We start from the raw sequence: 21802 nt of genomic DNA, 5'->3' as shown, positions 1-21802 counted from the left end.
CTTTCTCAGCTCTCGTCCACTCACTCCTCTTCTCTACCTACGGTACATTGATGATATCTTCATTATCTGGACACATGGGAAGGAGACTCTGGAAGAATTCCACCATGAATTCAATAGCTTCCACCCCACCATCAACCTCAGCCTGGACCAATCTACATTGGAGGTCCACTTCCTAGACACCACGTTACAAATAAGTGACGGTCACGTTAACACCACCCTATACCGAAAACTCACCGACCGCTGTGCCTACCTTCATGCCTAGCTTCCATCCCGGACACACCACACAATCCATCGTCTACAGCCAAGTGCTGAGGTATAACCACATTTGCTCAAACCTCTCAGACAGAGACCAACACCTACAAAATCTTCACCAAGCATTCTCAAAACTACGATACCTACACAAGGAAATAAGGAAACAAATTAACAGAGCCAGACGTATACCCAGAAGCCTCCTGCTGCAAGACAAGCCCAGAAAAGAAACCAACAGAACTCCACTGGCCATCACATACAGTCCTCAGCTAAAACCTCTCCAATGCCTCATCAGTGATCTACAACCCATCCTGGACAATGATCCCTCGCTTTCACAGGCCTTGAGTGGCAGCCCAGTCCTCGCCCGCAGACAACCCACCAACCTTAAGCATATTCTCACCAGTAACTGCACACTGCACCATAGTAAGTCTAACTCAGGAACCAATCCATGCAACAAACCTTTGCCCACATATTTACACCAGTGACACCGTCACAGGATCTAACCAGATCAGCCACAACATCACCGGTTCATTCACTTGCACGTCCACCAATGTAATATATGCCATCATATGCCAGCAATGCCCCTCTGCTATGTACATCAGCCAAACTGGTCAGTCCCTATGGAAAAGGATAAATGGACACAAGTCAGATATTAGGAATGGCAATGTACAAAAACCTTTAGGAGAACACTTCAGCCTCTTGGACGCACAATAGCAGATTTAAAGATAGCCATCCTGCAGCAAAAAAACTTCAGGACCAGACTTCAAAGAGAAACTGCTGAACTTCAGTTCATTTGCAAATTTGACACCATCAGCTCAGGATTAAACAAAGACTGTGAACGGCTAGCCAACTACAAAAGCAATTTCTCCTCCCTCGGTGTTCACACCTCAGCTGCTAGAAGAGGGTCTCATCCTCCCTGATTGAACTAAGCTTGTTATCTCTAAACTGATTCTTGCCTGTACATTTATACTTGCCTCTGGAAATTTCCACCACATGCATCTGACAAAGTGGATATTCACCCACAAAAGCTCATGTTCCAATACTTCTGTTAGTCTATGAGGTGCCACAGGACTCTTTGTCACTTTTTACAGATCCAGACTAACCCGGCTACCCTCTGATACTTTATTTGCAGTGTATTCCTGTCGTAGTCATAAGTGACAATGTGGTGAATGCGACTTTGATGAAAACTTCTTGTTTAGCATTTGAAGGTTTTTAAAGTTTTATTTGCTGTTTATTTGAATCCTCTGACTGATCTGTTTTCTTCCTCAATAGGTATAAATGACCAAGGATTATACAGAGTTGTGGGGGTGAGTTCAAAGGTCCAGAGACTTCTGAGTTTGCTAATCGGTATGCCTCTATTTATAACAACTTTTACCATGTTTTAATTTTGATTCATGGTTGATTTAATTTCAGTGTTGATTTTTAAGTACTGTTTACATTTACTTATTCATTATTTTGGGTCAAATTTTATCTTGCCTTACTCATGCAAATAGTTCTATCCTGCACTCACTGTGGCCTCTTGGCTAAGTAAGGCAAGCAAGTTTTAGCTGTTAGTATAAACAAAGAAAACAGCCAAAAGGACCTGTTGGGGCAAATCATGGGTGTGGTATAAGTAGGTTAAAAGGAGCCTGAGTTTAAATTAATCTAATCTACACCCACAGTCTGGAAGTGTAGAAAAGTGGGTATATGGGAGGGGAAAGTCTCCTTTTTTACACCTTCCTGTTTTTTGTCGTCTACTGTTTTTGACTCATGGTGAGTAAATTACATGAACTTAAATTCCCTTTGGCCTGGTCTTCACACAGGATTTGTATCAGTGTAAATATGTCAATTAGAGATGTGATTTTTTTTTTAAATATTTATATATTTTTTCAAATAATATAGTTATCCAGATACAGGGCCTGGTATGGGCACAATTATACAAGTATAGATGTGGTTATACCAATATAGCTTTCTTCCATGTGGGAAGGGGGGATAAGCTATACCAGTATGAGCACATCGATACTGATATAACTGCATCCACATTATGAGGGGTGGTACCACTTTACATACTGATATACTTAAAGTAGTATAACTCATGTGTGGACAAGGCCTTAAGCTTGGTCTACATTTAAAAGTTAGGCCGACATAGCTACTTTGGTCAGGGATGTGTGGGTGGGAGGGCACAACCCTTGACCAAGGTAGCTATGATGACCTAGTATAGAGGCAGCTATGTTGATGGAAGAATACTTCATTCCACATAACCACTGTCATTGAGGGAGGTAGTATTCCTAGTAGGGCTGTCAATTAATCACAGTTAACTCACATGATTAACTGAAAATAAATAAATCGCAATTATCACAAAAAAATTGTGATTAATCGCTCTGTTAAACAATAGAATACCAGTTGAAATTTATTAAATATGTTTGGATGTTTTTCTACATTTTCAAATATATCGATTTCAATTACTACACAAAACACAAAGTGTACAGTGATCACTTTATGTTATTTTTTATTACAAATATTTGCACTGTAAAAATGATAAAATAAATAGTATTTTTCAATTCACCTCATACAAGTAATGTCATGCAATCTCTTTGTCATGAAAGTTCAACTTAACAAATGTAGGTTTCTTTTGTTACAGAACTGCACTCAAAAACAAAACAGTGTAAAACTTTAGAGCGTACAAGTCCCAGTCAGTGCAGTCCTCCTCCTCATTCAGCCAATCGTGAAGAGAATCAAGTTTGTTTACGTTTACAGGAGATAATGCTGTCCACTTCTTAATTACAATGTTATCTGAAAATGAGAACAGGCATTTTCATGGCACTGTTGTAGCTGGCATTGCAAGATATTTACGTGCCAGATGCACTAAAGATTCATATGCCTCTTCATGCTTTGGCCATCGTTCCAAAGAACATGCTTCCACGCTGATGACACTCATTAAAAGAACAACTGTGTAAATTAAATTTTTTACTGAATTACTTGGGGGACAATTGTATGTGTCCTGCTCTGTTTTACCTGCATTCTGCCATATATTTCACGTTATAGCAGTCTCAGATGATGACCCAGCACGTTTTCTTGTTAAGAACACTTTCACTGCAAATTTGACAAAATGCAAAGAAGATACCAATGTGAAATTTCTAAAGATAGCAACAGCATTTGACTCAAGATTTAAGAATCAGAAGTGCCTTCCAAAATCTGAGAGGGATGAGGTGTGGAGCATGCTTTCAGAAGTCTTAAAAGAGCAACACTCTGATGCAGAAACTAGAGAATCCGAACCACCAAAAAGGAAAATTAATCTTCTGATGGTGGCATCTGACTCAGAGGATGAAAATGAACATGTGTCAATCCACACTGCTTTGGATCATTATCGAGCAGAGCCAGTCATCAGCACGGACGCATGTCCTCTGGTATGGTGATTGAAGCATCAAGGGACATACAAATCTTTAGTGCATCTGGCATATAAATGTCGTGCGACACCAGGTACAACAGTGCCATGCAAATGCCTGTTCTCACTTTCAGGTTACATTATAAACAAGAAGCAGGCAGCATTATCTTCTGAAAACATAAACGAACTTGTTTGAGCAATTGGCTGTAGGACTGAATGGACTTGTAGGTTCTAAAAGTTTTACATTGTTTTATTTTTGAATGGAGTATTTTTTTGTACATAATTCTACACTTGTAAATTCAACTTTTATGATAAAGAGATTGCACTATAGTACTTGTATTAGGTGAATTGAAAAATACTATTTCTTTTGTTTTTTACAGTGCAAATATTTAATATATAATAAATATAAAGCGAGCGCCGTACACTTTGTATTCTGTTTTGTAATTGAAATCAATATATTTGAAAATATAGAAAACATCCAAAATATTTAAATAAATAGTATTTTATTATTGTTTAACAGTGCAGTTAATCGCGATTAATTTTTTTGACAGCCCTAATTCCTATAGCTGTAGAAAAACCAATTGGTGTCTGCTGCGTCTGCACTATGGAGTTAAGTTGGTATAGTAACATAGCTATGCTAGTATAGTTTTCATCAACATACATCAACACTTAAAATGCTACAGCTGTGCCGCTGTTGCACTTCAGTGTAGACCAGCCCTCCAGACGTTTTAATCTGGACCTCAAGTTCCCGCTGGGGAGCAAGATCCAGGGTTTGCCCTGCTCCTTTGCTCCAGCCAGGGAGTGGGGTCAGGGGCTTGTCCCGCTCCGTGAGGCTGCCAGAAACAGCGGCATGTCCCTGCTCTGGCTCCTACATATAAGGGCAGCTAGTGGGCTCCAAACACTGCCCCTGCAGCTCCCATTGTCTGGGAATCCTGTGGCCAATGGGAGCTGCAGGGGCGGTGCCTGCAGATGGGGTAGGGTGCAGAGCTGCCTGGCCGCCCCTTCACGTAGGAGCCAGAGCGGGGACATGCTACTTCTTATGGATAAGTGCCGCCTGGAGCCTACACCCCTGCCCCCCTCCTGCCCCTCAACCTCCTGCCCCAACCCTGATACCCGTCCTGCCCTCTGAACCCCTCTGTCCCAGCCCGGAGCAACCTCCTGCACCCCTAACCCCTCATCCCCACGCCCATCCCAGAGCCTGCACACGCAGCTGGAGCCCTCCCCCCAACCCCCAGCCTTGAGCTTCTCCCGCCCCTGAACTCATTTCTGGCCCATCTCAAGAGCCCTCACCCCTAGCCAGAGCCCTCACCCCCTCCTCCATCTCAACCCCCAATTGCGTGAGCATTTCGTGGCCCGCCATACAATTTCCATACCCAGATGTGGCCCTTAGGTCAAAAAGTTTGTCCACCCAGGTATAGATGGGAGCGGTTCTCCTGCTGCTGTAGGTAATCCATCCCCCTGAGAGGTGGTAACTAGGTTGACAGAAGAATTCTTCAGGTGACCTAGCAATGTCTTCACTGGGAGTTAGGTCGGCTTAACTACATATGTCTGTGATGTGTATTTTTCACCCGCCACCCCGAGAGACATAGCTATGCTGATGTAACTTTTCAGTGTTGACCAGTCCATGCTCATAGTCTGCACTACAGACCTGTATCAGTATAACTACATTACTCCAGGGTATGGAAAATCCACACATAATTATAGCGGCCTTATCCCCATGTAGACAGCGCTATGTTGATGGGAGATTTCTGCCGTCGACATAGCAGCCACCTCTCAAGGATTAACTATGCTGACAGGAGAAGTGCTGTATGTGAAGACAAGCCTTCATTTAGACTTCCTCACATGCATTTAGCAATGGGTAGCTTATACATCACCCTATATAACCACTCTGAATTGGGCTCATCACATTAATGCCACCGGAATATTATTTTCTTTTTCTTCTGGAAAACTTAATACTCATTTAGTCCCAGTAGTCAGACTTTTCCTGCCACCCCATTGCCTCCAGAAAAGTGCTGGCATTTGGCTGAATTTCCTCACCTGCTTAGTATATTACACCAAAGTTATAGCCATGACTGCACAATGTGCAACATTTCCAAATTTCCTGTCCAGAGCACTGACAGTACATGCAGTTGGACAAGACCACAGAGATTAGTTCATTTTTATGGAGCTTCCAAACCTGTCACTTGACAGCAAGGGTCTGATTCTCAGGGATTCATTGGTATTCAGAGAAGCTTGTTTGCAGTTTGCACCAGGCTCTTCTCCAGAACCATGCATGCTCCATCTGTGCTGATAACACAGTGTTCTTTGGCACAGCAAACTGGAGGAAACTAGAAAGTGAATTCATTTCATTACCCCAGACATTATGTGAATGACAAAGCGCTTTTATATTGTACGCTGCTGTCAATTCAGTGCCACCTGTATGTATGTATGTATGTATGTATGTATGTATGTATGTCTTTCTTTCTTTCTTTCTTTCTTTCTTTCTTTCTTTCTTTCTTTCTTTCTTTAAGCAGGCTGTCTCTTCAGGAGTGATGATAAGACTTCAGGTTTGAGGGCCTGTATGTCATATCAGTCTGTCATAATGACCTTGCTAAATATTAATTTATATGATATCTTACTTTAATCAATATTAACAATGCCCTGAGGTACTCTGTCAATGCATGTAAACCTGTCTGTATTTTAAAGTGTTATAACAAGAAGGGAGTGTCAGGAAGCATAAACCAAGATTAATATAAACAACCAACACACAACAGATTCTGATGGCTGTTTAGCTGTATTGGAATTAAAGACTCAGTAAGCAATAGCCTTTTTTTAGCCTTTAGCCCGGGAACAATTACCTGTCATCAGTTGAAGAACCTCGTTAGAATGCATTTGCTGCCATGGGCTGTTTTTGTTTTTCTGCTCTCTGGTTTATCTAGGGTGTGCAGTTTTGGCAGTCAGATTTTCCTCCCTACCATTAGTGGTTCCAAATTAAAATAGACTCAGATTCCAGTGGTTCAGTAGCAGCTGGAAGAGTTTAATGGGGATTCCAGCATCTGATTTTACTTAATTTTTAAATTAGAAACACTTTTTTGCTCCTTTCCAAGATTCATGTGATGATTTGGAATGGAAAGATTATATTAATGTCAAGACAGCGAGAAACATCAAATAGAGGACATGTAATGTTATAGCCAGGTGCCCTTCCCCTCTCCTAATAGTTCACTGAAAGTATCATGATGTGATCCTGTTTGCATACTTATTTTTATGTGGTCTCAAGGAAGACTAGAGAAGGGTTTCTTTTTGTTATACAGTGCAAAAGAATCGAAAACATCTGATTAATCTATACCCCGTTGTCTTTGAGTTTAAATATCCTTGATAAAATCCTCCCTTCAGTGTCATTAAAAATAAAACAAAACCTCATCTTTGATTATCTCTGATTTAACTTTCAGCATATTAACTTTTTAAAATAAGATCTCAAAGAGTTTTCAAGCTACTTTTATTTATCATGGACAATCCAATGCATGTGGTCCAGAATGCAAAACGATTAAAATAGACGTCAGATGCTAGGAATATAGCGTTTCTCTCTCTTTTTGGAAAAGACATAGAACCAGAAGAAGAGGTATATGGAAGGAAGGTGGAAAGACCTCAGTTATGGGCCTGTTTGTGTAATACCTTACTCTGAAGGAGTCCCACCTGCCAGAGTAAAAGTTTGTGGAATCAAGCCTTGCTTATGATCATAAATTAAATTCAGTTAAAACAAAAACCATGTAATTCTGTAAAACAGACAGTATGTTCATTCTGTAATTGATTTACTCATTGAATTTGTCTGTAACCTATATAGTGCCATGTTCTGATTTTCAACAATAGTCTTGTTTATATGTGAATGGCAAAGGCTAACATCTTGTAAACAAAGGTATCATTTTTGACTGAAATGGATATTAAGTTAATCTTCCAACTTGTTATAAACACGGATACAGAGTCACTAGTTTGAAGGTGTTAGGAGTCTCAGTCTTAAGCCTTATTGACTGCACTGTTGTAGTGCAGCCAGCAGGATACTCAGTTCCACTCAGTACTTCATGTATGAGTCACAGAATAAATAGTGTTATTTAAGTGCAAAAATCTACAAAGAAACATGTTTTTATAAAGTGACTTTATGATGAGGTGGCCATTAAAATCTTGTATATTTTATTGATGGGTTCAGTTTTGACTTCTGATAGTGACCGTCATGAAAAATGCCAGGCATCATATTTCATAGAAAAGAATTTTGGAACTCCACCTACATTTTAAAACAGCTGTGAAAGTTACTGCTCTGAATCCATTGTTTACCCTATTTTATATACAGTGTATTATAATACATTTAAACTCCCACAGTGGCCATATTAAAATCAAAACTAGAAACAAAGCCGCTCCTCCTAACCTAGCTCAATGAGCCTCATGGCTTTTATAAACCCTAGTTCCATAATATCAGAAATTTTAGGAGATTTAGAGCTGAATTTTCAAAAACTCTTTAAATCTACACACCTTTATTTGTGTGCACACAAATATTTGCATCTGCAGCTGCCATTCTTGTGTGTACATTTAGTTTTTGCATGCACAAATAGTTGTGTGTGCAAAATTGCTAGCATGACTGCCGAAATCCTATTGAGACCCCTTAGCAAATGTGATCCTTAAATGTTTAGGACACAGTGGAATGTAGCAGTAAAGTAGAATAAAGGAAACTGTTTAAATAAAAGACAACAGGCAGAACCAGAGAGTCAAGAAAAGTGTTTGATCTCCATTTCTTTTTGTAGTCTCATGCCTGTTTTTTTGAGGTGGGGTTAACAGGAGAATAGTCTTTGAGAAGTTCTAGTGTTTTGCCCCAGGAATGAATAATGGAATCCTTTCCCACAAATTTTACTATTTTTAAAAAGCGAAAATACTTTTCTAATATTTTAAGGATGATTATTCACAGTGTTTTCTGAAGTATGAATTTCAAATATATCATTAACAAATTCCACACAACTAAGTGAACCCTCTGATTCTGAAGGAGAGTCAGTGATGATTGAAGAGTTATTTGAAAACAGTGAAAATTTAATAGTGGATTACTAACATAGTCACTAGAGTCATTAGTTTCTGATGTGACAGCTGCTTTTTATTCCATGAAGTCAGTAGAAAGGTTTCCTTCTCAGTGGAAAGAATGTGATTCTCAGAGCACAGGAATATGCTGGAAAGAAGAAAATAAAAGATTCCGTTTTAGACAGTCTTCAGGTTTTTGGATGGTGGTTGGCTGGTGGTAGCAAGTTGACAGAAAATGTTAACTGACTGGTATTTTAAAATAAGATTTAAATAATTGATTGAATGAGAGAGAATATTCAGTTACAGAAATAATTGGCTGGCACAGACTTTAGAACATAATTATTTAGTCCCAGTTAGAAAGGACTGCACCTTTAATAAGGGTGCCTAATTTGATTTTTTAAATGTATCTGTCGTTTGTCCAACAAGCACAGTAACAAATGAATTCTGAATTGCAGGAACTGATCAAAATGTAATCCATGTTAATTACCATTGTTATAATTTATGGCTTGTTGCTGTCAGTGGCTGTAATCAAAAAAAAGTTGAAGTACTTAAAGACACAAAACATCTTGGGTAATTGGCTGTCATTTTATTTGTTCCTCAGTGGCTTTTTCTTTAAAGTGAGTTTGATCTGCATCTGTTCATGAATATCCCCATATGGAAAGCTCTCTGCCTCTTCTAAATAAGGAAGTCTGGGGGGAAAAACCCTTCAATAAAGATATTTTAAATTAAGTCTAGTTTAATTGTATTGCTCACTAAGGAGAGAAAAATCAGTGAAATAATTTAAAAAACACTTGTAAATAAATTTTCAAATGAGATAGACATGTATTTTAGATTTTAAATCCTACTTGTATTTTAATATTAAGAGGTAAAGGACAATTTTGGATTTAAACTAACAAAAGTTTCTAAATTATTGACTTCAAATTTGATATACTTCCATTCAAGGACCTTGCATTTAGTTGTTTCCTTTAGGATTATTATAATATTGTTGTCTGATTTCACAGATTATTCACATTCTGCCATGAATTTAACTTTGATAAAATCTTTTATGTATGTATAGATTTTGATTTCTTTTTCCTTTATGGTCATTTGTTAGATGCAAACACCTGCAGTGAAATTGATCTGGAAAACTCTATAGATTGGGACGTGAAGACGATTACCAGTGCTATGAAGCAGTACCTGAGGTAAGGTTCTATGTGTTAACTATTCATAATTGAATTCTAATTACCACAGATTGATGACATGATGTTTTATTGTTGTTTTGGTTGCTCGTTTTTACTGTTGTTTGGATGGAAGTCTACGCTGACTACAAATTCACATTTATTTAAGGCACTGTATTTGTTTGGAGATGGGAGTTTCATAATTTCACAAAGAGTGGATTAAGATTAGTGACTGACAAACTTCAAAATGTTTAGAGGGGATAAACACCTAAGTGTTCAGCAGATTCTGTAGAAATCTTGGGTCTGCAGAATTGGCCTTTCTTACACAATTTGCTGCTTCCAGTCAGGTTAGGCTGTTCAACGGTATTTCTTCCTTAGGGTACTTTGGTAGAGCTGATCCAAAAAAGGAGGGGGGAAAATCACAAAAATATCATTAATAAGTAATTTGAAATTTATGTTTACATTTTGAAATCTGAAAAATTTGACTAGCTTTATATTTTACTACTTCTCCTGGTCCCAAGGAGCTGTAAAAGCTGCCAGGACAAAAATTAAGAGAAGTGCCTCTTTAGAGGTTTGGGTCTGTTCTGTGTGCAAACCAGTTTTCTGATTCCCTGTTGAGATATTCAGCTGAACTATGTAAAAATATACAACTTTTTGTGTGTCCATTATGGTTTAATATGAACAAAACATTTTTGTTTTGTTTGTTTTTCTTGAAACCTAAACAGCACTGGCTTTTCAGTGGTGAAAATCCATTTACATTCAAATTCGAACTCTTTTACATTAATATTCCTGGTATCAATAAAGTGACTAGAAAAAAAAGGAGGAATTTTTAAGTACACCTCTACCCCGATATAACACGACCCGATATAACGCGAATTTGGATATAATGAGATAAAAAAGCACTCTGGGGGGGCAGGGCTGTGCACTCCGGCGGATCACGCAAGTTCGATATAACATGGTTTCACCTATAACCCAGTAAGATTTTTTGGCTCCCGAGGACAGCATTATATCGGGGTAGATGTGTATCAAGCTTGGCTCTTGAAGTATAGTTTATAGACTTCAGAGAGGAGAAAAAGATTTGTTTCAATGCACAAAATAAAATAATATTGCTGATCCAGAAGATCCTGATATTTTCTACAGTAATTTTAAAACATGAATAAAGTTAACTCAATATACTTGAGTTTTTTTCTAAAAAATGTTTGTCAAATTTTTCTGTTTTTCCCATTAGTTAATAAGAATTTTATTAGCCGGTGGACAATATTTTTTATATGTGACTAGCAGTTTTGAGACATTTTAAAGGGAAGTGATTTTCAGATGGTTGGTACTCAATACTTCCTGGATATTAGACCCCTTAATGCAGAGGTGAGCAAACTACGGCCCGCAGGCTGGATCCGACCCCTCAGGGGTTTGGATATAGCCCGCGGGATTGCCTCCCGTGGCTCCGTGGGCCCCGCACTGCTCTCAGAAGTGAACGGCACCATGTCCCTGCGGCCCCCGGGTGGGGGGGGCAGAGGGCTCCGTGTGTTGCCCTTGCCTCCGGGCACTCCCCCCCCCCGCAGCTTCCATTGGCCGGGAATGGAGTACCGCAGCCAACGGGAGCTTCAGGGGAGGTGCCTGGAGCTGCGGCAAGGGCAGGGCACACGGAGCCCTCTGCGCCCCCACCCCCAGGGGCAGCAGCACTTCCTGGAGCTGCGCAGGACCAGGGCAGGCATGCAGGGAGCCGGCCCTGGTGCGCACTGCAGACACCCCAGAGCCCGAACCCCGCCTGCACCCCGCCCCCCAACTCCCTGCCCTGATCCCCGTCATACACCCCATGCCCCTCCTGCACCCCAACCCCCTGTACTGAGCACCCTGCTGTATCCTGCACCCCTGTGCAACCCAATCCCCTTTCCTGAGCCCTCTGCCACACCCTACACCCCTCCTGCACACCAACCCCCTTCACTGAGCCCCCTCAGACATCCCGCACCCTTCCTGTGCCCCAATCCCTTGCCCTGAGCCCCTTCCTGCACATCGCACCCCCCTCACTCCCTCCCACACCCCAACCCCCTGCCTTGGCCCTGCATACAATTTCCTCACCCAGATGTGGCCTTCAGCCCAAAAAGTTTGCCCACCCCTGCCTTAATGCCTGAAAGTTAGAGAGCCAAAAATTGAGGCATCCTAAATCACTAGTCAGTTTTGAAAATGGCTATCAGCTCTCTAGCACCTACTGCAAGAAAAAGATGATGCTGTTGAAAGAAAAGGTTTCTCTTTCTGTAACCTGAATCCCACAATCCTTTGTGCTTACATTATGACAGGTTTCAGAGTGGTAGCCGTGTTAGTCTGTATCAGCAAAAACAGCGAGGGAGGCCTATTCACTTTACAATTTTACTCCATGCATCTGATGAAGTGGGTTTTAGCCCACAAAAGCTTATGCCCAAATAAACTTGTTAGTCTCTAAGGTACCACAAGACTCATCGTTGTTTTGTGCTTACATTGTGACTCACTAACCAGCACAACTCAAATAGAAAATACTTGCAAAGAACGGTTGTGATCAGTTCATAGTTAACTAAATTTACAACAAAAATTCATAAAATATTTATGTTCAAGTAAATTAAAGGAAATTATGATTTGTTCTTTAATATCTGTGAACTAAAAAGATGGTATATTAATGGATAGATTACAGTCAATTATTCATTTAGCTCTAGTGTAGAGGGTTTTATGTATTCCTTTGCATCTGATATAATAAAATATTCTGTTGCACTTCCTTATTTTTAAATCAAGCCATCTGGCCACCTGACTCTCTCTATCATCCTGGCCATGCAGGAAGAAAGATGAGATGCAATGGATGTGGTTTAATTGGGCCACAACTTTATTCACTTAAAATATCTGAGAATATCCAGCAATAAATTATACAGTGCAGATCATCATTCTTTCCTTTATTGTTTCCACCTAACTGGGAGGTCAGCTGTCAGACCTCCCCCTTTCCAGCCTGCACACTGCCAAACTGTATTTAAGACCCTCTCGCCCTCTTCTTGTATGAGGGTTAGGAGTGGTAGAAAAAGTGGAGGAGAGGCTATCTTCTACCAGAAATTAAAAACCACAAATCCAGCATTCCCCAGTCTACTTCCAAGTAGGGGGTGGGAGACTGTTGCCCAGCTTGTTGGGGTGAGAAGGTGTAGCACTTCCTGGCTAGGAGAGGGAGCAAGGATCATAAACTGTTGCAAAAGTGGGGAGTGGGTAAGCACGGTGATGCTGATTGGTCCTCAGAGATTGGAAGGTCTGGAGAGTTCAAATCCTGGTGGGAGAGGACTCTCTTCTCTGGATCGGGTAGAGCAGCACCCATCCTCCCTCCCTGTGAGGTGGCAGAATGCCAGGTTTAGTTAGGACCTGCTGTGGTCATCGGGCTAGCTGCACCTTTGGGGGGGAACGGGAGACAGGGAAGGAATTTTTCCCTCACCACCAGATTGGCCTAGGTGGAGTGGGGTTTTTTCTACCTTCCCCACAGCAGGTTTAGGGAGGGATTTGTTATGGTAAGTAGGGAAGGGAGTTAGGCTATGATGTTGCAACTCATTATGCATCCAACGCAGTGGGTATTCACCCATGAAAGTTCATGCTCCAATATGTCTGTTAGTCTATAAGGTGACACAGGACTCTTTGCTACTTTTACAACTCATTATGTAAGTGTGGAGCAGATGTCCAGTGCAGGTACATCATAGGGAAATTATACAGTGACCAGATGAATGGCTTTCTGTAACCTACTGTAACTTCATTTGAGATAAGGCAATAGTAAGGTCCTAGCAGGGCAAAAAAAAACAACCAACAGCACTCTGACTTGGCCAGTCAGGTGATGAGGGAAAAATTCCTTCCCAGCCCTGAAATAAAAAGGTGACTAGTGCAGTGCCCCCAGCAGATCATGAAATAAATAGTTCTGTTCTAATCCCATTGATGGGATGGTGGGTGTTACTATCTCATGATTGATAAAAGTAAGGGCTTCTCCAGGAATACACAGGATATGACACCCCGCCCCCATCCCCGGGGGCAGAGTAAAACTGGAATGGATACATGTTCGGCCACATCCTGTTCCTCCCTTAGCTCCATTTAGATAAATTCCTCCTCCCCACCCTTGTAACCCAATTGTACAGGGGTCCCTTAAAGGGGACACAGACCTACAACATTCAGTTGCAGTGAGCACATTTTTAAAAGAAACTGATGAACAGTTAGTTACACAGCATGCCTATATTTTATTCATCTGTAAGGCAATCTCAGAATGTACGAAAGGTGTTTATACTATATTGGAGGCCTCACTTCAACTGGTGGAGTTTAGGTCTTGGGTTTAACCATGTTGTTTTCCTAGGATTGTGCTTTTAAATGTCACGCTTCAGTTTGTACTATAAATCACTGAAATCCTGCAAGCTGCCCCCCCCGTGAGCGGCTCTCCCTGGTGGAAGGTGACACTGTGTCATATTGAAAGACTTTCCTGCTCGGAATAAATACAAATAGAAACAAATGTACATGAGCTTACTGTATTTAGTGATTCCATGTCATCTTTGTCTTCCAGAAGTCTTCCAGAGCCCCTAATGACGTATGAGTTGCACAGAGAGTTCATCATTCCTGCCAGTAAATATTTGACTACAGTTCAAATGGAACTATTTTATAATAGCACCGTTCTAGCACTGAGGAATAGACGTTGAAAATGTAGTCTCAGACAAATTGCTCATTTTAACTGAATAAATAACAGAAGTGTAGGAAAAAAATTGGAACCTTTTAAAAAAGAAAGTTGGGGATGTTAATATGAAGTTAAATAGGTGTATGCCATCATGCAATATCTATAGAGAACTATATATGTATAAACATATATATGTTCATAGATACATAAATGCATTGTATATTGATAAACTCAATGGGGCAAGTTTTTGCTTGGCTTAGTGCATTTCACTCTGTTTAGATTTATATGAATTTTTTAGTTAGAATTTTAAAGTTCTGGATTTATTTCCTGTACCAGTTCTACCATAGTGAATATTATATACCCAATTTTCTTGCAGTAGTTTGGGACGGTAATATTTTCGTCTCCTTAAGCCATTTATAAAGAAATGAAATTTAGTAGGATACAGTATGCTGGGGGGTGGAGGGGCGCAGCGGAAGGGGAGAGAGACAAGCTCCCTTGGATCATAAAAAATGACTGCCACCTGATCCTTGTTTTCAGAGCCATATCCCTGTGAGACCTGTATCCAAGCTGGCCTAAAGGTGCTTTATATATTACTAGAAGAAAGGAATGTACAGGCCAAATTAAACTGTTGCAGTTAAAGTAAAGATTTAGAGAAGGTAGAGCCGGAGTTGTAGTTCAGCTGCATGATTTCTAATATACATGGAATTGTCTGAGGAGTAGAAATTGCATAAGAAAAAATGTTGGCAGAATAGCCAACAAATATTTAGCTGATTTGCTTTCCAGCCTGTGGCACTTCTGGCAATTCATGAGAATTGAAGTTAAAAACAATTGTCCTCAAAATTTTACTTTATCTTGTTGACTAGTATTAAAGGCTGGAAAAACAGCAGAATGCTAGTTTCTAGTCCTTGCTAGAGTATTTTCATATTTCAAAAAAGAGATAAAACTTTACTGAACAGGTTTAGGTGTGTGTGTATGTGTATATATATGTTTGCTTACACCATCATTGTTGTGATAGATTTTTTTTTTGCAGAATTCACAAGTGGCAACAAAGAGGAAATATTTTCTAACCTTATTGCATAGTTAGCCTTGAAATTCACTGCCATGCAATGTAATTGAGGTGAAGAGCTTAGTAGAATTCAAGACATTTATATAAATAATGAGTATATACAGAGTTACATGCAATAGGATTTAAAACATTCCCTTTTCCCAAAGGAAATAACAGTATAAGTTTCTGTATTCTGAAACTCCCCTCTCCCATTTTATTAGGTCTACTGGAAGATGTTTGTTTACTGGTCTTAAGAATACAATATCCACAAGTACTAAAAAATTGCATAAGCTCATATGTGCAATGGCTAAACTTGTCAAGCAAGGAGAAGAAACTTGAACAACACTACGTTAATTTCAGCCATTCCATTTTTTTTTTAAAAGCTTCTAAGTATCTTTCTAACCTAAGGTATAAAAACGTAGTAGATAATAAGGAATGGGCTGTTATTAAATTGCAGCAGAGTGTACTCCACCCCTTTTTCTTAACAAGTACTGATTGGAGCAATCAGAAGCCCTTGACAGTGACACATAATTCATTTGATGAAGCGTCACTTCATCTGGCATTCAGGATTCCACAGTACTCTGAAGGACTTTTACTCTGAAGAGAGTTGGATTGTTTTTTGGGGCTCTCTGAATTTGGCTAATCAGAAGTAAAACTGTTGGCTTGCTGGTGGCATTTTCCTCAGTGAAGTTCCACCAAGAATGTTCTCTACCAAAAATGTTTCCAAATCTATTAAAAGAAACATCTAACAAAAATGGTGGGGGTTTTTTTTGTTTGTTTGTTTGTTTTCAGTAGATATCTAATGTCTGGAATAAATTTAGGATAGTGCAGTCAGAGCAGTAGTATTGGTTTCAGAACTTCTCAGGTTCACTGTATGTCCTAATGCCCATAATGGTTTTCTATTATGTACCTTGCCTTCAGTACTAACTTACAAAAAGATATGGTCTTACACACACCTTACTATAATCCAGTCTTCAGATTTAGTTTTATAAAGACAAACAATAATGTAAAATAAAAAAAGACTGATTCATTTTTTTCACATCTTACAAATCTTTTTCAGCTATTTAATAAATAATAAATAAGCCCTTGTGTGGCCTAAATTGTTTTTCTTTGCTATGTACAAGGAAGCCATTGCATTTTTACACCCAACCGTGTTACCAATTACACCACTGCCAGCAGTGATATGTATTTGGTATCAAGAATCCTTTATCCTGGTAATCTAACTCTGCAGCCTTATTGGGGTTATTGGCCTACATCTTTGAAAAGAGTTAGTTTTTCTCTTCTGAACTCTTTACTCCTCTCTGAATGTTATTTTCCGGTGCAGTTTCTAATGCAAGGTATTTTGAAGCAGTGTCAACAGGTGTCTAGCACCAACAAAACTCAATGTAAATAAGTATAATTAATAAGTGATGTCAAAAGGATAAAGAAGCATCCTTTCACACTTGGTTTTCACAATGAGATGCTGTAGCTAGTAACATGACCCCTTGCTTAGCAGTATTTTTCTAAGCATGTGTGTGATGCAGTAGAATATCTGCATCTTTTTTTCAAATATAGATGAGCAGAAAGAAGCATCCATTTACAAGTGGATTGAAAATCACTACACAAAATAAGAAATGGGCAGATAGTACTAGAATACAACGTGCATGTATTGAGTTCTGCTCTATTTGGAAATATCTAAGTGCAGAACCAAAGTATGCTAGGAATGTTTTGTTTTGGGGGTTGGTGTGTATGGGTGGGGCAGGATTTCTATTTTTGAGATACAGTTAATTGTTTCTATTATGTAGAAAGTGGCAGCCCTGAGTCCAGAGTTAACGCTATCCACTTCTTGGTTCATAAACTTCCAGAGAAGAACAAAGAGATGCTGGACATTTTGGTGAAACATTTAGCAAAGTAAGCACCATGGCTTCTTTTATTAGTTTTCAGAGAGTTCTCCCCGTTTCTCCCGCCCCCCATTTTTTCCCCTATTTTATTTACAATTGGGCACATTGACTCTGGTTGGCACCAAGGCTGCTCATGATGGTATTAGACACAGTACCAGGCACCAAACCTATAGAAGAAGATGAGAAGTTTGACTCATGCTATGTGTGTTTTGGAAGAGAGGGCAGAAATCTAATCTGTTAATGAAGTCATATAAGTATTTACTTAGCAGTTCTGCCAGCAATTGAGGGCTGATTGAAGTGGAAAGTGAATTTATGCATTCCCTTTGCAAATTCTGGCAAAGAGAATATTAGTGGTTTGTTAGCAAAATTAGATTGGTTTCACATTTACCAAAGTCCAAGGCTAAGTGCATTGTACACATTTAAGTTCAATAAATGACGACTTTTGTTTCCTCTTAAAATGGAAGAATGGGTTTCCTGCTTTCCAAAATGCAACATGGTTTTCTTTGGAGAAACTTTGCACAAAATAAACTTCTAAAATATGGATTAAGGAAATGTAATATTTTCATTTGTAAAGTATACTTCAGCTTCCAAGAGTATTGGCAATTTTTCATAACTTGTTTCCTGTTTTTTTTCTTCCAATTCTTTTGAAAAAGCGTTGCAGACCATGCCAAGAAAAATCTAATGACTGTTGCAAATTTAGGAGTAGTATTTGGACCAACCTTAATGAGGCCACAGGAAGAAACTGTGGCAGCTATTATGGACCTAAAGTTTCAGAATATCGTAGTGGAAATCCTTATAGAAAACCATGAGAAGGTGAGACTCTGTGTGTGTTTAAAAATTTGCTTGATAGCATTATTATTATGCATAGAATGTGGCATGAAATAGACATTACATCTTACAGGCATATGATTTTACATATATACTTACAGATTTTTCACATGTGCCCCATCACCCCCATAATTAGCACTTTTGAGTGTGTAAATTGACCTATCAACGTACACATTAAGCATATTTCGATGCGTATTTACTCAGAATGCACAGACATCTGTGCTAATTGTGTACACATGAGTTTTCATGAACACTTGCACAAAGAAAGGGGCTCCTTCTGTCTATTGGATGTGACAGTGACTGGAAGTGAGAGAACCTGTGCTCTGTTTTCAGCTTTGCCTGAACTTGATCATACCACTTAACCTTTCTGTGCTTGTTTTCCTCACCTATAAAACAGGACTCATAGACTTTGAGCTTTATAGGAGGAAAGCACTGTTTGAGAGCTAGGTATCGATAATATTCTTATTTAAAAAATTCTCATTTAAAATGTTTTCGTTTTCCCAAGTCTTTACTTTCTAGTGTAAAAGTTACAATGGAAGCTGTTGCTGCTAGTTAAAGTACCCCATACAATGTTCCTCAGAGCAGACATTCAAAATATCATCATGCATCCTCTCTTGGCTTCCCATCATTGCAGTCTAAACCCACCCAGAGGTTCTACTAGGCATCCCCTGCTTGACTTCCCCTTAGTGAGTCTTTTGGGCCCAGCTTGGTATCTTGAATGTAATCCCCCTTTTGTGAGGCCTCAGATGCCCTGCTTGGCTTTGTTGGGTTCCTCATGGGTATAATTCCTTCTTGACTGGAGTGGTTGGGAGAAAGAGTTGGCAAATCCCAAGCCTTCCCACTTACATTGTCAAAATGAGCTGTCACAGTAGATCGTGCAGAAATTAATAATATGATCTTCTCTCTTTTTTTTTATGTGCTTTGAGCAGTGAAATAGTTATACTTGAAATGTTAATATCATTAGTTATCTGAGTTAGTCTCCATTCAGATGAATGGAACAGCCTGCACCCCTTGGAACAATTGTTTTCGGTTCTGCAAAGGAACCCAAATGTAAAACTTGGTTCATATTTTTTAATGCTATCTCAGCAACTGTAACAACTATATATCTGTCTATAGCTATAGATATACATTTTTAATTTATAGTTTAGATTCTGGAGACCAAAAATAAAAAGGCTTCCTGAAAAAGGTGCGAGTTTGCCATTCTGGTACATAAAGGCTGAATCCAAGCCATGGTCCATTTAATTCCTGCTTATCTAGATCCCTAAACAACACATCATTGTCAAACATAACACCAGGCGGGTTCTTTGCCATCTCAGCTGCTTGTATCTTTTTAGAAACTGGACACCGGACTGAATGTTTGAATCAGCAGTTGTAGTGGCATTTCTCGTTCCCTGTGAAAAGAAGTGTAGCAGAGAAGTTGGGAATGGAAAGTACATCAAAAGTGATATTGTATCAGCTTACACAACTCAATCTTTTATGCCTCTTTAGGATCTTGAAGGGCTATCATTTATATATTTTTCTAAAGGGACTTTTAGTTTCTACCATTACCCTTGCCAGCAAGGGTCTACCTATCCCACTGACCCTTCTCTGTTGTGCACAGTGTTGCTGTCGCCCAGACTGGCAGGAATCTCCAAGGCTAATGGAGGGTGGACTCAGTGTATGATAGCTAAACGGGCAGGCAGACACCTGTTGGTGTGTCACAGCCATTACATAGTCAGACTAAACACATTTTCTTTTAAAAACGAATCTTCTTTCCCTGGCTCTCAACAAGTAGTTGGCAGTATAGGCAAACAGGTGTATTAGCAGCAAGATGCTCATTTTTGCATAGATAGTTTTCTTAATAACAAAACTTCTACATGTGTCAGACTTACATTATTTTTATTTTATTTATAACCTTGGTAAAATCCCAGGAGACAGTCTGCCAGCTGTGGGTACAATCCTGGCATGTTAAACATGTAGAGATGTGACATTTCATTCAGTTGTAAATCTCTCTCCTTGCTAATGATTAGCAGCTTCTGCTTTAGAGAATCTAAAATTGGGATAGTAGTAGTTCTGTAGGGTCAAGACTGAGGTGCAGTGAGAAGTTTGAAGTAACACTTACCCAGCTTCTGCCTGCACAATGCATGCCTCTTGCATTCTATAGAGGAAACCCTCCTTTCTTTGGCATCAAATTCAATTCAGTATTTAAAAACCGACCATAACTTCAGAAGTGAATATTGAACCAGTTTTTCTAGACCAAAGTCAATGGGTTCAGTAGGTTTTAGTCAGTGAACAAAGATAAAACTGTGCCACCTTTCATGATGCTGTCAAGCTGTCATTAAGTATCATTAACGTTCTCTAAGCACTGCTGTATGGGCAGCTTTGTTGACGGATTACAACAACTCAGTCTTAGTAAGAGAAATAATTAATTAGGTTACTAACTTTGAAATAACGGTGCAGTAACAGCCATCATCACTCAACTGAATCTTAATTAGAGAACTTTTATACAATTTATGTGTGAGGAAAACTGGCTCTGGGACTTGCCCTGGAATAAGAATATCTTGCTTAATCCAGAAGCTATTTTTGAAGCTTTGTTAAGTACTTTATTTTCTGCTAGCTGGAAAACAATCAGTACAGCTTTCACCTTGTTTACAGACCTTATACGTATTTCTAAGTGGTGGTGGCAAGCCAATTATAGTAGCTTTGTAGCGGTGGGTGTATCAAATTAAACTGGACCAGTACTGAGTCTGTGGAAGCAATGACTGCTGCAGCTAAAGGAACCTGAGGGATCAGTAGCCGGCATTAGAATCAAAGTGAGATTAAGGATACAAGGAGTGAATGGGAATTAAGGAAAGATGAGTTCAGTATTCATTTGTCAAATGTAAATGAGTGTATTAGGGTACACTCTACTTTTGACACACTGTCATCTACCCCGGACTCCAGCTGGTAGGACCAGCTGCAGGAGGCAGGGACCTTCCAACATTTAGAGAACTTTTTCTAGAGTTCCTCTGTTCTGTGCTGATTGGCTGTTTGCTTCAACCCTTTCTTTCCCCCTCTCTCACAATCATTTCACGTCAATTTCACTTCACACCTGCACTTCTAACCTTCTTCACCCTTGTCCTGTTCCCCCATATCCTCTTTTCCTTCAGTGTCCCCTCTTCCTTCACGCTTATTTCCATTTATCTGATTGCCATCTCCCAAAAATCATGGAACTAACATGAGGTTTTCTGCCATCACATTGTTCACTCTGCTTGTAACACATACCCTGTACCCCACGCTGTGCCTGTTTTGTCTGTTTAGATTGTAAGCTCTTCAGGGCAAGAACCATCTACTAGTTTTGATTTGCACAGTGCCTTGCACAGTAGTGCTCTGTTCTTTGCTTGGTCTTTGGGTACTACTGTAGTAAACATGACCAATAATAATATCAACCTTTCATGAAAGAGGCCTTGATGTGTCTCTTTCTATTTCTCTTGGTGGGTTAAAGACTATTATTTGACTTTTTCCCCAAGAGTTGCACTGGCCAGCAGTTCCTAGCAATAGCTGCCTAGTGGTCTCTGCTCCTGAGTGCCATTGGAGGTATAAGAACCTACACTCAAGAAGACTGTTCTTCTGTTGCCTGGT

The 21802-nt window shown here is 39.6% G+C and overlaps 1 protein-coding gene across 1 annotated transcript in view; it reads left to right on the top strand.

Annotated features, from left to right (window-relative positions):
- The window catches only part of ARHGAP10 (Rho GTPase activating protein 10), a 249465-nt gene that overhangs the window by 157622 nt on the left and 70041 nt on the right, over nt 1-21802 (top strand). The window contains exons 14-18 of the mRNA XM_030564158.1: nt 1522-1596; nt 9741-9828; nt 14342-14400; nt 17279-17384; nt 18028-18187. Coding sequence (XP_030420018.1) covers nt 1522-1596; nt 9741-9828; nt 14342-14400; nt 17279-17384; nt 18028-18187 — 488 coding nt within the window. The remainder of the gene's footprint in view (nt 1-1521; nt 1597-9740; nt 9829-14341; nt 14401-17278; nt 17385-18027; nt 18188-21802) is intronic.

The sequence above is a fragment of the Gopherus evgoodei genome, chromosome 5 (genome assembly GCF_007399415.2).
Source record: "Gopherus evgoodei ecotype Sinaloan lineage chromosome 5, rGopEvg1_v1.p, whole genome shotgun sequence".
Classification (NCBI taxonomy): domain Eukaryota; kingdom Metazoa; phylum Chordata; order Testudines; family Testudinidae; genus Gopherus; species Gopherus evgoodei.
The sequence above is the reverse complement of the archived record's forward strand: the minus strand, read 5'-3'. Positions and strand labels throughout refer to the sequence as shown.